General features: G+C 36.7%; 1 protein-coding gene across 2 annotated transcripts; it reads right to left on the bottom strand.

The window, feature by feature from the left end:
- Positions 1-2,023: 2,023 nt before the first annotated feature.
- On the bottom strand, positions 2,024-14,169 carry LOC144444596 (solute carrier organic anion transporter family member 2A1-like). 2 transcript variants are annotated; one of them, XM_078134081.1, is made up of 9 exons: positions 14,043-14,169; positions 10,063-10,864; positions 9,161-9,487; positions 8,511-8,675; positions 7,763-7,994; positions 6,585-6,747; positions 3,703-3,890; positions 2,920-2,984; positions 2,024-2,347 (listed from the first exon to the last, which is right to left on the bottom strand). In XM_078134081.1, exons 2-9 carry the CDS (start codon positions 10,853-10,855, stop codon positions 2,076-2,078), a joined length of 2,205 nt encoding a protein of 734 aa, XP_077990207.1. In that variant the 5' UTR covers positions 10,856-10,864; positions 14,043-14,169; the 3' UTR covers positions 2,024-2,075. The 2 variants fall into 2 exon arrangements, with proteins under 2 accessions (XP_077990207.1, XP_077990208.1); XM_078134082.1 differs by having other exon boundaries at positions 14,047-14,116.
- Positions 14,170-15,898: the final 1,729 nt, after the last annotated feature.

Here is a 15,898-nt window from a genome sequence, read left to right as displayed (position 1 = left end):
CTGTCTGTCTCGCTCTGTCTGTCTGTCTGTCTGTCTGTCTGTCTGTCTGTCTGTCCCTGTCCCGCTGTCTCTGTCGCTCTCTGTCTGTCTGTCTGTCTGTCTGTCTGTCTGTCTGTCTGTCTGTCTGTCTGTCTCTCTCGATCGCTCGCTCTCTCTCTCTCTCTCTCTCTCTCTCTCTCTCTCTCTCTCTCTCTCTCTCTCTCTCTCTCTCTCTCTCTCTCTCTCTCTCTCTCTCTCTTCTTCCTCCTTGATTGAGAAAAATAACACTCATGTCTCCAGATAACAATTTTGGATTAGACAGTATACTTGATTTTTCCTTCTACTATGTATATAATCCTATGCATATAATCATAGTTTCCCTCCTTCATTATACCCAACTTTTAAAACGACCTATAGCACACAACACATACATTCCAGTTTGATCTAGTCTTGCGACATTCGACAAAAGTTTAAATATCATATCTAAAAGGGAAGTTAACATTTTATAAAGGTTCAGGTATAAAAATAAAATATTCTAATGCAAAGTTTACAAATATGATGAATATCAAAATATACATAACATTGGTTAACAATATTTTTTGAAATTTTGTGTTCATAGTATTTGCCCAATATTTCAATGAATAGTCTCCGAATTACTGCTACAAACGTAATGGGACATCTAAGCGATCAACTGGCAAAAACCGATGACATTTTTAAAAAACTTGAATGACATTATGATCAAACTCCCTTACAAAGACAGGCCTAGACTTAACGTATAACTTTCTAATGTCAACAATTATAAGTTGCCTTTATCAAAATGATAGGCATGGAATTAAAAGTAAAATAAAGTTTCAAAAAACCTTCTTTACCACTATCTTATATTGGTTAATCATAATTTCAAAATTGATAAAAAATATATGATAAAATAACTTACATACGAAAATTAAAAAAAAAATTGTTTTTGTTTGTTTGTTTGTTTGTTTGTTTGTTTGTTTGTATAATTCAAATGGCGACATATTGCCAGGATTTCTTCTCAATTACAGTGTGTCGATTTACAAGTAGGTAACAACAGTAATTCATACAGGGTCATAATATGCTGTATGTTGATAAATTGTTGGTATTTAAGTTTGTTAAACTCCTATTTTGATCTATGTACTGAACCATATCACATATTATATTATAGCATTACCAATTCCAGTGAATTTTGTGACGTCATCGCTGTACATTATTACTGATAATGTACTCCATTATTGGGCATCGCGGCCCCGGAACGAGCATAACAATACAAGCTTATTTGTTCTGTTTCTTCGTACGACTAGGTATTTTTTCGAAATGTATGTTGTTACTTATGATTGTCATTTCCACTGTTAAAAATACAACGCATTCATGAAACAAGTTTGTCTTCACAGCAGTTCATTGAAGTGTATATGTGTGTGTACGTGTACGTACGTGTGTTGGTATGATTAGTATTCAGCTTCCGGGCCGAAACATGGCAGACGATGTTCAGCGCTGTGTATATTATACGTTGTTTTGCGTTTCTAGGTCTACAAATTCACTGGAATTGGCAAAACTATAAAATAATAACAATAATGTACGCCCTCCCAGTCCATAATGGACTCAAGCAAACTTTGTACTCCATAATGGGCTCGGCTGTCGCCTCGCCCATTATGTCGTTCAAAGTTTGCTTTCTTCCATTATGGGCTGGGAGGACGTACATTATTGTTTAAATAACTAATATTTCACCCTGTGTCTAAGTATCACTTACAGAAAGGTTTACACATCAATGTTAATAAATTCTTAATACAACGAGTAACACTGAAGTAAAGCACTTTCTATATGTGCTACATTCATGAATAACACTGAAGTAAAGCACTTTCTCTATGTGCTACACTCGCTTACAGCATTCATTTTAAGTGTAAAAGTATACTGTTTCAATTGGTTTATTTACAAGGCTTAGCCTAGCATTCCTAATGTGCACGTGATCAATTACCAAATGAAACAGTATACTTTTACACTTGATATGGATGCTATAAACGATTGTGGTACAAACAGAAAACGCTTTACTTTGGTGTTATGGGTTGTATAACGTTCATTATTTACAGGTATAACACCTCTTTCATTGGTTTATTGGCATTCGGGTCTGTGAGTAGCTCCCCTTTCCGTTCCTTTGCCCTTAATGATAACCAAGTTATCAAGTAACAGACTGCTGCTACTGCTTTCAATACAACTTCAAAGGTAATGAGTTTGGTGCGATAGTCAGCCAGGTCATAGACCCAGCAGTTGCCAAAGTCACTGCATTCTGACGTTCCCCACAAGACACATGCTGAATCGATGATATAGCCCATGTAGATAGGAGTTGGTACCCAGCCTGATCATAAAAGCAAACAAGATGCTTGATTAATAACTTAATATTCAGTATTTTGACAAATTAATTTATTCATATTTCAAATGGGTTTTAAGACAATCATTTGAAAATAAGCAATGAATTCCCTATAATCGTCTTTTCATAGAGAAACGTAAAAAGTTCCCCTTTTTATATACAATTTATGTGTAAAATTTGTAAAAAAAAAAAAAATTTGTTGAAAATGATAGATACTCTAATGATATATTTTACTTATTTTTGCATCTAGAAAAATATTTCTTTTAATGATATAAAAATTAAATAACAATGAATGAAAGATTGAGAATGAAAAACAAGTGACAAGTCAAATGTAATTACGTACTTGGAGTACTTGAAAAAGTTGATACATGTCTTTTGCCCATCTAGTGCAGAGTGAAACATCCTTTGTTGAACGTAAGTGCGACAGTACATGATGTAGTCTTGCTGTGAAGACCACACTGGTGTTGGGCGTTTATACGCATTTTGAGTTCTAACCCCCCTTTTTGGACTTGCACAAATTTTTCTTCTCAGGAGAGGCAACTTGGGCTATACAAACTTACCTAGTAACTGAGAAAAGAGTTGCTTCACGCCGAGTGCAAATGGCTTATCACGGGGTTCAACAGCTCTGTACAGAATGACAAGGACATTTATGTTAATGAGATATCGATTCAGTATTGCGACACTACGACTGTCTTTAAAAAACAACACAAACAAAAAACAAACAAACACACACACACATACATACATACATACATACATACATACATACATACATACATACATACATACATACATACATACATACATACATACATACATACATACACAAACAAACCATTTTCAAGTTCCATCACTGGAATGCAACATTTCTGGGGAAATATTCAAATGTCTCTTGAAGCAGTAAATGACACGATGGGGCAATTTATCAGAGAAAACAACACAGAGCATTAAATATTCGGCATATTTGGCAGGTGTAATAATTAATAGCATATGTAATAACTATGTATGTATGTATGTATGTATGTATGTATGTATGTATGTATGTATGTATGTACGTATGTACGTATGTATGTATGTATGTATGCATGTATGTATGTATGTATGTATGTATGTATGTATGTATGTATGCATGTATGCATGTATGCATGTATGCATGTATGTATGTATGTATGTATGTATGTATGTATGCATGTATGTATGTATGCATGTATGCATGTATGTATGTATGTAGTATGTATGTATGTATGTATGTATGTATGTATGTATGTATGTATGTATGTATGTGTATGTATGTATGTATGTATGTATGTATGTGACTATTAACCTACACCTGTTGTTCTCACCTTAGTGGTAGCACCAGGAATGCAGCACCAGGCATGGCCATGATAAGACTTGTAGTAAACACAAAGACTACATAGATGATAAGTAGATCTTGACATCCTGTACCACATATACCAGCCTGTGCAGTTCCAAATTCACCTAAGGAGTCGTCATTACTCGTAGCAGTAATACATCCACATGAACTGAAATTCTGTCATATAAATGAATATAGTTAGCCTTCGGTTATTACTAATAAGTATAAGAGCTTTGTCATGCAATGTCTACACAGTAAACTAAGTAGAAACATAGTAATATCGTGATTTCGACCAGCCCGTACTATGCTGGGGCTTCACGAACACACCTCCCAAAGATTAGTGTTCGTGGTCTGTATCTATGGACGAATGTGCCAATGTTTTAGAACGCCAAAAGTATTTATAAGACTCTCCAATCACCCACAGTTTTTTTTGGTCAGGATCTCTGTTAGATAAGTCCACAAGTCGGAGTCAACAATTTCAGGAGACTGATCTAACAACATACCCTCATGTCATCCGTTACCACGAAACAAATACAGACAAGAAATGCCATAATTATGGCACCATGCCAATTGTCAACAACATTCATTTTGTAATATTGTCATTTTTGTCACATGTGCAACAGAAGTGAATAGAACCCGAAATCCACAACAGTATCGTACAAGTCATCTATCCCAACTTTATACCGACTACAGGTCAAAGAGATATCATTAGACACTGGTACTGTCTTAAGCTCCCGATTGAAGAGATGATCACGTTTTGATTCTCTCACGGTATGTTCTTTATGAAGCTATTGCATACCAATTAGTATGATTTGCATAAATATTAACATAATTTCTCTCAGGTTGTTTTCTTTTATGACATAATACTTGGCAGATGTTTGACGGTTTGATAAACTACACACTGAAATTGGCAGATAGAAACGATCATATTTTTTTTTTAAATTATAAAAAACCTTGTATCCATTTCAATGTGTTTTAGATTGCAATGTGTTTTACAGTTGGCCGAGAGCCTCAGCGAGAGATGTCTTATTTTGTAATCTATGCCGTGAGCACTTGATGTGAATAATTCTAACCAATGATTTACTATTTGTTTAAACCAAGGGAGTACTCATAATCATTGATATTTTATAATCGATCATAATCGATCCATCTTGTGGAGGATTCTTAAAGCCGAACTAAAGGGCAGTGAAGGTGTAAATAACCAGACCCTGACACAATGATTTCGTCAAAGTGTACGTATTAGATGTTGGCTACTCCCAATTTTCCCTGGTTGTGGTATTTGTCCCTGATCAAGCGTTTGTCGAATTATTCTTCCAACTCCTCATCGATAGAGGAATACCTGTACCAAACCGTGACCAAACTGTACTCATGAATACTCACGAAAGTACGCCCTCAATCGTTCACTGGATTTTCAGCAAGCATGGAACTTTTCTGACGATCACAAAACGTTTTCCGGAACTTCGCCAAAATCCTTTATAATTATCTCTCTTTTTACTTTGTTAGAAATTTTTTTTTCAGTCCACTCTCATTTTCAATATCGATACATATATCTCGAATTATTCTAATTCAAAAACACTGAAAAAGTCCATTTCACCCAAACGTCAATTTGGACTCCAAATTTATACATATGGAAATAGTTTTTTCCTGATTTATTGTTGCATAAATTATATGAAAGTTGACAGGAATCAAGTAAATAACATATATTTACAAATGCATATCTGATTCAACATACTGTTCTATAATATGTAAACCATTTGCTGAAAACGGGCCCAACATTTCCCATAAATGTAAGGTATTGTGAATAGACTGCTATCGTTTGACTACTCTGGAACTATCTTGAAGTTAGAATTATTCTACGAATTATCCCAGGAGGTAAGAGCACTTTTTTTCTGAATGATTCTTAGAGACAGAATCACACCTTTAGTCCGATACAGTGGTTGACCTAATTCGGTACAAAGGAACCATTCTTGTCACAATACTGACTTGACGAATGTGTTCGTCGAACGTATTAGGAATAACAATGACAGAATAGTGTGTACGTAAAAAGAATTTGTGACCTCTGACATCATTTGGAATTAAACTGCCAGTGAAACATGATTTCTTCGTTACGGTTAGCTAGCAGGGTGTGTGTGTAAGAAAGAAGGTCTATCTATTATCGCAGCCTGAAATGATAATACAGGGAGGTCACGTCGTCTGCATAACAACTTTGAAATCATGAAATTATATAATATAGAACATTGCAATCACCTAGATCGTAGGAAACATTAATGTGATTACGTCGCATAGTTGACGTGGTGGTGGTGGTGGTGGTGGTGGTGGTGTGGTGGTGGTGGTGTTGGTGGTGTGGTGGGGTGGGGTGGTGGTGGTGGGTGGTGGTGGTGGTGGGATGTATATTGTGGTCATTAGTACTGAACATTACATTGATGATGATGGTGCTGGTGGTGATGATGGTGGTGGTGCGGAAGATGATGATGATGATGGTGGTGGTGGTGGTGGTGGTGGTGGTGGCGGCGGCGGCGGTGGTGGTGGTGGTGGTGGTGATGATGATGATGATGATGATGATGATGATGATGATGATGATGATGATGACGACGATGATGATGGTGGTGGTGGTGGTGGTGGTGGTGGTGGTGGTGGTGACCAAATGGTGATAATGACATATGTTAAATACTCATAAAAAACCTAAAATCAGCAGCAGGTTAGTAAGATTTGTTTTAATCAATATCATATTTGTTCTGTCTTTAAACACAGGTGCACAGCATTTATATTCGTCGTGACCCTGATTGTCTATCACCTGCATGTATTATACTTAACTGGGCAAAACAAAAACAGAAAACTGAGAGAGAAACACAGAAAAATACAAGAACCTACTTTCTCAGTTATTGCCTCCGTGCAACCAGCAAAACAAGGTGAATAGTACGTCACGCCATCACTTCCACAAACAGGGTTATATGCAGTGTCCGTGCAACCACATTGCATGTTACAAGTTGACGACAATCTGGAGTGTGCCATAGGGTGATCAGGTAATGCCAAGCTAAATATTTATTTAAAGAAAAATAGTAACAGTTGGTAAGTATGAACATTATTGTAATTTTGGAAGAGAACTACATCATTGTACTTTGTTTAACAAATACAGTTACTGCTTTATATACCATCAGACACTAACGAATAAATGACTTAATGCCTAAAATGTTTTTTTTTTCTTTTCTTTTTTCTTTTTTTATGTGTTAATCTAATTCAGGTAGTTATGTTTTTCGTTTTCCATATGGTCTCTGTGTTATTGGTTTCACCCCATCAGATATACAGCCATTATAGATTAGAAGAGCTGTCTGTTTTAAGTTGGTATCAGTTTCCGCATCCATTACTTCTCGCGATTTCATTATTTTTTCACGAACACGTAAAATAAGTTTAGGATCGGCAGTGAAAGACTAGGTGGAGTCAGGTAATCGGAACCAAACAATGTTTTGGGTTGTCTTGGTAGCTGCTATGTTGGAAAAAGGATTGATAATTATGTACCCAAACATCCATAGCAATAGAAATATCACGTACTGAGTTTATTAAATTATACCCATGATAAAAATCACCATATAACAATATAATTTGGGATCTGGGCGACCACCATTTGATAACAACCATTATCTATTACAAGCTGCGCTAGATGCAGAGAATGACAACCAACTTTGTTTTCGCTGAAAAAATACCAATAATTAGACATTGTATATAGTAATTAGAGGTTGGTTTCAACCATAAGTACTACAGTGACAAGTTGAAATTGTTATGTTGGGGTTTTGAATTTTTGGGTGCGGACCTAAAAATCCATTTATTTTGGTTTACTGTACCATTATGTGTACAGCTACGCCAATAATTTTACCAACATGTGAGTCAATGCTGCTCAGGGTGTACGATATTACGAGTGAGTGAGTTGCTTTCAGTTGAAGCTGGTGCAGCTTTAAGACCCCAATCAAAACTTTATAAGGTCACGTGACATCAGGATGTCGTAACGTTGTACTCAGTCACTGATACACATATCATTTGTAATGTAAGCCTACCTTTGGGCTGTCGCATTGATACTGACAATGTGACGATCGCTGTAGGAGACAGTCGCACCAGCAAACACGTCAGTTTCACAACCCAGGAAGAGCAAAGGGATTGGTAGGATACAGGTTAGAATCGTAAATATGAGTACGATTTTAGCTATGCAAGCTGGGCTCATTTTAAAACGACGCATCAAGTAACCACCAAGAAATATTCCAACTGTGGAAGATATTACCATACTAACACCTTAACAACAGGAGAGAGAAAATTGTTAACATTTGTTCCAATGCACAACCTTCATCACCATAGCAATATTTGAAATATGTCTAGAGTTACGATGGATTCATTTGACAGAATATTAACGAGCATATCTTTATCAATCGTTTATAAACTATACAAAGTGCGTCAAATTGTTTGCTCTTATAAAATGTGTTTTTCTGTCATATTTTGGCGTTACACAAATTTTGATGTCGAAAATGCTATTAGTACAATCGTCACTATTAAATGATTGCTCTACATACACGTACTATATGTTTAGATATTGAAAGGTATTTTTCATTGATTAAACCAAATTTAAAGATACGCATTTTCAAACAAATGATACTTGTTGGGACAGTAACAATTTGCACATTACATGGACAACATACATGTATACTTTCCTGGCCATCAGTACGAAAAAAATCATCACCAATACCCCATCTCCCCTGAAAACATACTGACTCCTAGTTGATGCAATTTATATAAAATCCAGTAAGTACATACCGGTTAGGTTTGCAGAAAGAGAGGCAGTGATTCTGAATTGTTCCTCGGTGTATTTGGTAATGTATGTAATCAAACCAGACATAACTGCACACTCTAGACCATAGCCAATAGATAACGATATCAAAGCCACGTTTGAAAACAGTCGACGAATAGCAAGAGGAAACTCTGTAAACAAGCATTTAGCAATTTGAATATTTGACAAAAAGTGTGTTTTCCTTATATGGGCAATAATGGAAACATGAGTTTGTTGAATATCTGAAGTTGTTTTTCAAGTCTTATTCTAGCATACTTCTAGTGTTCGTATTCATCCACATTGTAATAGTTACGTCACGGTCATTCATTCATTCATTCATTCATTCATTCATTCATTCATTCATTCATTCATTCATTCATTCATTCATTCATTCATCCATTCATTCATTCATTCATTCATTCATTCATTCATTCATTCATTCATTCATTCATGCATTCATTCATGCATTAAATCAGTCATTCTGTCATCAGCCAGCCAGGTAGCCAGCCTACCTAATGTGTATGTGTATGTGTATGTGTATGTGTATGTGTATGTGTATGCGTGTCTGTCTGTCTGTCTGTCTGTCTGTCTGTCTGCCTCTATTAATATTAAGCATAAATGATAACTGCATACTTGCCTTTGATTCTTTTCAACGCTTCCTGTCCTATCTTATTCTCGTCTTCTCCATCACTATCTTCTTCTGCAGCTATTTGTTCTTTTCCATTATCACTGTCAGGTGGTGGGAATCTTTTCGGTAAAAACATGATGGGTATCGCGATAAGCATCGTCAGTATACCTTCAACGATAAATCCTAGCCACCATGCTCCAACCCATCGAGGATCTTCTGGGGTGATTTCCACCGTTGACATATTAACTCGACCGAAATCGACGTACATTTCGAGAAATATCGAGGAGAAGGGGAATCCTACGACTGGTCCGAAAGTGAACATTGCGAAAAATAGAGCTGAAGGTGAAAGATGAAAGGGTTTATATTGATTAATATAGGGAAATGTAAAATCCTGGATTAGTCGCTTGTTCATATATATATATATATATATATATATATATATATATATATATATATATATATATATATATATATATATATATATATATATATATATATATATATATATATATATATATACACTTGGAAATTATACAAACGTTTTCTTGCTATCCCAATCCCAATGTACAACTGCAGGGTTACATTTACCCCCCCCCCTCCCCAAGGTACTCGAAGCCAGTGCATAACATAACTATTCGGCAAAGTTTACACAATAAATCTACCAATGCATGGAACTGACGTCAACGTTTCCTTAATCATATCACAGCCAGGCCAAACAAGAATACAGTAGGCTGTTTAATTCGTTCTGTATGTCAGCCTCTGCTATTATAAAAGCCACAGGTTTTGAGGAATGTTTGTACCAAATATATTATGATTATGATATTTATGTAGAAGAATGGCTTAGCCCGTTGTAATTTGTGTTAACATGTAATTGAAGGAACCGGTCAGGGAAGAACATGTAAAACACTTACCAAGGACAAGAGGGGACTTATGTTTTCCAACAGCATCATCAAGATATGCGGGAGTCAAAATCACCAGTGGTGTGAAGCAAATTCCAGCCATTAGATGTCCCAGCAACAGAAGTACGGTGGCTTGAATACTCTCGCTCTCGGGGACGGTCACTAGAGTTGAACAATCAACTTCGGCTGAGGTAGAATTCATCCCTTCCTCTCTTCTTACGTCATAATGGGAAGAGCATACACTGGTTTGGTTAGACCCCAAGACTACTTTACTGTAATTATATGGCTCCGATAAGAAATGTGGCAGAGACACGGAAGCCAGGCAAACAGCTCCTAGAAAAAGATTCGCGCCAATAACTCTAGGTCGATGACTACCTGGTCTTCCTGCAAAGTATGCTACTGGAATCACCGCAAGTAAGGTTGCGCTATCAAAGAGTGTTGCACATAGGCCAATATAGAGACTCTTAAGGGCATAGCGTCTTTGAATTGTGGTTACCGCAGCAATGAAGATACTGAAACTGAATGAAAAAAGAAAGTTGGCGGCACAGAAAAGAAAAATTGCGACATTCACTTTAGCAAACACTTGGAGAAATGGTGGCCGCCAGCTGCCAATTCCGCACGTCATATCTTCGTCGATTCCTTTGGCGTCATCGTCGCACGAAGCATCATGTTCTGTGTCACCTTTATCTAACAAATCTTCCTTTTCAGCGTTGACCTCTTGATCTCCTGGTTTGCTCACAGGTCCATTTTCCTCAGTGGGATTTGCATCACCTTTTTCATTCATCTCGGCTGTGGCAGTGTCCATAATAGTATTCTACATGTTAAATGTAAAGAATATTAAATTCAAAAACTTTAAGCTCGACAACATATTTCACAACAGATAAAAAAAGAGAGAACTCAAACTTGCGAAAACAACGGATAATACTATTGCGATAGAATGAGGCCAAAAAAATACAGCCAATAGAGTTTGTAAATGAAAGCTTACTATTACCATTATCATAATTATTTGGAATCTATAAAACTCATGTTTATGATAATGTCTACATTTTATCTGTTGATAAACAAACAATTGTCCAGAATATGAAATAGCCGCTTTTACCGACAAGAAATATCTTTTTTTTAAAAGAAGTTCTTCTTTGCTACTATGTAACACCACCTAGAGGGGAGTATCTGGAAGTGAAAGTGTAATCGATATACCTAGTAATTCACTTCCATACATTTCTTATTACTATTATTGATTGATACAAGTGACTATGAGAAGATTGCTTGCTATCGATAACTTTCTCAGCTGAGAACGATGCGAACAAATTATATTTGTTCTCTGCTTCATGTACCGAACCGAAGTATTATGCTAAAGGTCAAACCACTCTCAATGTGTGATCTATACACCAGTTGAAGAATACTTTGGCTTGCATCAAAAGATCTTAGTTTTCCCTGGAGATATATTCTTTGTTGGGCCTTTCTTGTAATATGATCTGCGTTAATATTGAAATTTAGCTTTTCATCCCTAACAGATCCTAAATGCTTAAAGCTTAACACTAAGTAAAGAAGGCAATCATTGGGTAAAACAGATGACAATACACCACAAGTTCACAAGTATTTTTATAACCTACAATTAGTTCTTTTGTTTTGCCAACATTCTTTTCTAAAAAAAAATCCTTTTTACACCAGTGATGAAACTTTAATGTTACCAAAACAGCAAGGAAATCTTCATATAAGAGCCATGCATCAACAGAATTTTAAAAGGCAATAAATTGCAGTATTGCACCTCATCAAATCAGAGTTACTCGACTTGAAAAGGGGAATGGGGATAACACACAACCTCGTGGGGCACCAACCTCTGGAAAACAATCTCAGACTGACATTTTGACCATTAGGAGAAATTTAATTGACATAAATGTATTGTCTTATTACATAATACAAAACTAGAGAAAATGGAAGGGGGGCAAGGGAAGGCAAGGGGAGGGAAGGCAAGGCAAGGCAACAGGTCTGGAGACTAAACCAGTTCCGTTTAGGATTGAAGTTGTGTTGGGACAAGAATTTAGTAAAATAATTGCAGAAGTAGAGAGATGAAGAAAAGAAGAGGGGGAGGACATGCTGAGAACAATGGAGAAACGAGAAAGAGAAATGACAGGTGTAGAGGAACGAAAGGAATAGAAAATTATTCAGTGCGCTTGGGGTTAAAATGAAAGGTTTGATAAGAAGGACACAGTGAAGGGACTTAAAGGTAAGTTAACACATGTAAGGAAAGGGGTACAAGAAATGAGGGGAAAGGAAAAGCAAAGAGCTTGCTAACCTTGTGGCAGAATTAAGTAGTAGAGAGGAGAACTTTTAACGAAAGAGAAGGGTGGGTGGGAAGATGAGACACACAGACAGTGAACACAAATTTAAAAGCAAGCTGTAAATTAAAAGTACAACGGTTAAAGGAGGTACGTGGGAAAGTGAAAACTTAGGTACAGTTGGCCGACAAGGGCTTTACGAAAAAGTAATTTCATCTAGTAGGTAGGTACATGAGATGAAAGACTGATGTGGAAGGGGCCTTTGAAGCAGGTCAAACCAGCGTTGCCATGACATTCCGTGCTAGAGGGTCATAAGGTTAGGAATAGAATAGAGACGTTGTGCAGAATGGATCTACAGAATGGGTCTACAGAATGGGTCTACAGAAAACATTTCAACACGAGAAAACAAGACGAGCAGTTGCAGGCCGTGTAGATCAGACCATAGAAATATTTCATAGCCTTTGCTAAGTGGTTTACTACCTTGGGACAATAGTTGACCCTCTCTAGTAGGTCAGAGCTTTCTACCTAGTGATTATTAACATCTATTCAGAAATTTAACGGGCAATGCATTCGAATCATTCAAAAAAAGTCTTTCTTTGTAGTTAGCCTCATTGTAAGCTTAGATGTTTTCGTTGCATGTCCATTTTTGTAATTACATAGTGTCTCTTTTATCGCATGTGTTTGATTCTAGCCCAGTTGCTTTTTTTCAAACAGGTGTAGAATACCGTTATTGATTTAAGTTATACTGATATTTTTCGTTCGGTAATAAAACTTGTCGTGCAGATATAACTTCAATCGCTCAAAAGACAAACTTTGCTCCCAGCAGGTTGCGAATATATTTGATGCCTTAGGATATATCAAACGCCCTCTTGACTCGTGCGTTAAGGTAGAGCGGCTCGGGACACAAGTTTAACATGAGCATGGTGTCTTTGTGGATACTGTGTTCGTGTCCAATACTAACGAGAAGCCAATTCTGTTTTTACAACATCTTTACGTGTCACTGTTGTATTTATAAACATTTAAACCTCGGTCTAGTGGCACGACTGTTGTGTAAATATGGTGCATACATTGCTGTCGTGGTCTCTCGTATAAATCAACAACATCCCCTTAGTCAGAAAGATGTCTGTCACTCCGTGGGATCATCTCAAGTGGCCTGCTGAGTTCAGATTCGTACGAATAATGAAGCTAAAATTCTGTCACTTTACATTGTCACTAAAAGTGTCCATTTCAAATATAGAAAGGCTACATTTTAGTCATGGTTGACTAACCGTCCTCACCTGACCTAAGGATAAATCATTTTACCACTATTGTAGTGCTGTCACAATTTAAAAAATAACAGGTCACTTGTTTTCTATACTGCAGTTTTTGTAATGGACTACTCGCCTACATATATTGACTAAAATCATATGACAATATAATCTTTAAAGGTCAGTGCTTAGGTCATGAAGTGTAAAGCATACATGGCACTATGCTGTGTCAAACTTTCTCTGTGCGATATTTGGAAGGGGACATTATTCTCCGTCTAGCTACACCAACATGTTTACATAACACCCAAGGCATAGAACTAGTAATTTGGTCGCTAATATACCCAGCAGAATGGCCCTAATTGTTAGTATGTATTAACAAAAACGCCGGGGATTCTGAACGTTTCTTGGGTAGTTTGTAAAAACAAAAGCACACTTTTTGAATTGTCATTTATGTTGTATAACTCACCTACAAGTTTCTTGCTGTATCTTTTTCTTGCACAAGCTTCTTTAACGTGACAGGTAGCCAAAGTTCACGCTCTTGCTAAAGTCGAACTAATATGTAAGTGAAGGGGTCGTTACCTATGCACCGGTATGCGTCAAACAGACTCTTTGTGAACTTTGAAATGAATCCGCGACTATTTAAAGTTGAACAAACCGGTCTTACAGGGTCTTATGATTCGACAAGTACATAGGAATAGCAACAACACATCGTGTTTTAGGGTAATCACACGTATCAAAAGTAGTATCGTTTATTCTGATAGCAAATACCATGTGTTTTGCAAGCATCTGGTCATACAGAAACTACAATACAATATAATGCTGAACTACAATGCTGAACTTTCACCCTCGGTGTAATAGTTCCAGTCAAATCACAGAGGCGCAGCGCTAGCTACCAATGCAAGTGATCTAGAGCTAGCGTTTTGTACTCTTCTTTCCCCCCGTACAAGTTATACCCTGTTATCACGGTTTCTTCAGAGTGAACTCTTACAGAAATACCTCGTATCTAAATAAAAACAACTCTAACCGTATAATTTCTGCTGAATCACTTTCATAGTCAATTGACCACTGCTTTGCATATTACTAATCCCCCAACTTCTTACTTTGATGAATACACCTTTGAAAGGTCGAGTGGGGAGTTAGTCAAGTCAGTCGTATCTAACCACGCAAACTCTCAGGATTGTTCTTGGTCCGCTAGCCGGGAATAAGCTCACAGTCACTGAGATCGCTAGTTTGGCTTGCCAGAATCACGGTTGCTGACGCTCAATCACACCTGGTACAAACTGTTTCAGTCTTAAAAGTGGGTGGAAAGTTACGCAATAATGCCTTACTGAAGAGCCTCATTCTGGCATGTTTTATAGTCTTTACATATTTAACGAATTGCCAGTGGTAATCTAAATGTATCATTATATTGTATTGTATTGTATTATATTGTATTGTATTGTATTGTATTGTATTGTATTGTATTGTATTGTATTGTATTGTATTGTATTGTATTGTATTGTATTGTATTGTATTGTTTATTATGATATCATATTTTGATACAGTGTGATGAAGATCAAATTCACGAAAATTATCAAGATCAACGTTTTGATTTGTCCGTTCTATCGACTGAGGGCGCATTGCACTATTCTTTAAAGCGTCATGCGATTCCTTACTGAAATGCCAAAAAGGAGTCATGACGACAGAGTTTAGAAACAATGTATATGATCAAAGAAAAATCAAGTATCAAAGGCTTAGTAAACATCATTTAAGCTTGATTCTCGCGTCCATCAGAAAAAAAAGGCATTTTACAAGGTTGTTTAAAATAGCAATTACAACGATCCTAATGACTGGTCAGGTTGTCAACATTCAATGTCAGTCTAGAGATGTTTAGTAACAGAAGTTCGCCTAGGTGTCTCCAAACTGATAGACTGCAATTTTACCCAATTTTACCCAACACGTTGGGTAAAATTAACAATTACACGAAGAAAAGCGTCGCCATAGCCAGTATTGGAATATGTTCCATGACACATAGTATGCTTCGTTATCTTTTTTTCTTAACATACAAGAAGTGCCATAATGACCATGCATGAACATGTTAGTGTAAATACAATAAGATCTAAAAGAAATTCTGTGTGGTTCCGATTACACTCAATTTTAGAATAGGTGGGATAGGTAGAAAGCAACTCATCTCTAAAATTATGGATGTATCCACTTGAGTCGTGTTTATACTAGTTCTGGTAGCTGTGTTTTCCGCTGTTTTCCATGTAGTCTCTGCATGTGTTATTGGTTTCTTCCCATCAAATGTACATCCAAACAGATTGGAAGAACAGTTTTATATTG

This window comes from Glandiceps talaboti, chromosome 13 (assembly GCF_964340395.1).
Source record: "Glandiceps talaboti chromosome 13, keGlaTala1.1, whole genome shotgun sequence".
NCBI lineage: Eukaryota > Metazoa > Hemichordata > Enteropneusta > Spengelidae > Glandiceps > Glandiceps talaboti.
Note: the sequence above shows the minus strand (reverse complement) of the source record. Positions and strands in the feature narration are given on the sequence as shown.

Coding starts and splice junctions, on each gene's coding strand:
- LOC144444596 (XM_078134081.1), bottom strand. CDS start 10,855: ATGGACACTGCCACAGCCGAGATGAATGAAAAAGGTGATGCAAATCCC. Junction 7,995..8,510: donor TCTTTCTGCAAACCTAACCG/GTATGTACTTAC, acceptor CCTGTTGTTAAG/GTGTTAGTATGGTAATATCT. Junction 2,985..3,702: donor TTCCTGGTGCTACCACTAAG/GTGAGAACAACA, acceptor CATTCTGTACAG/AGCTGTTGAACCCCGTGATA.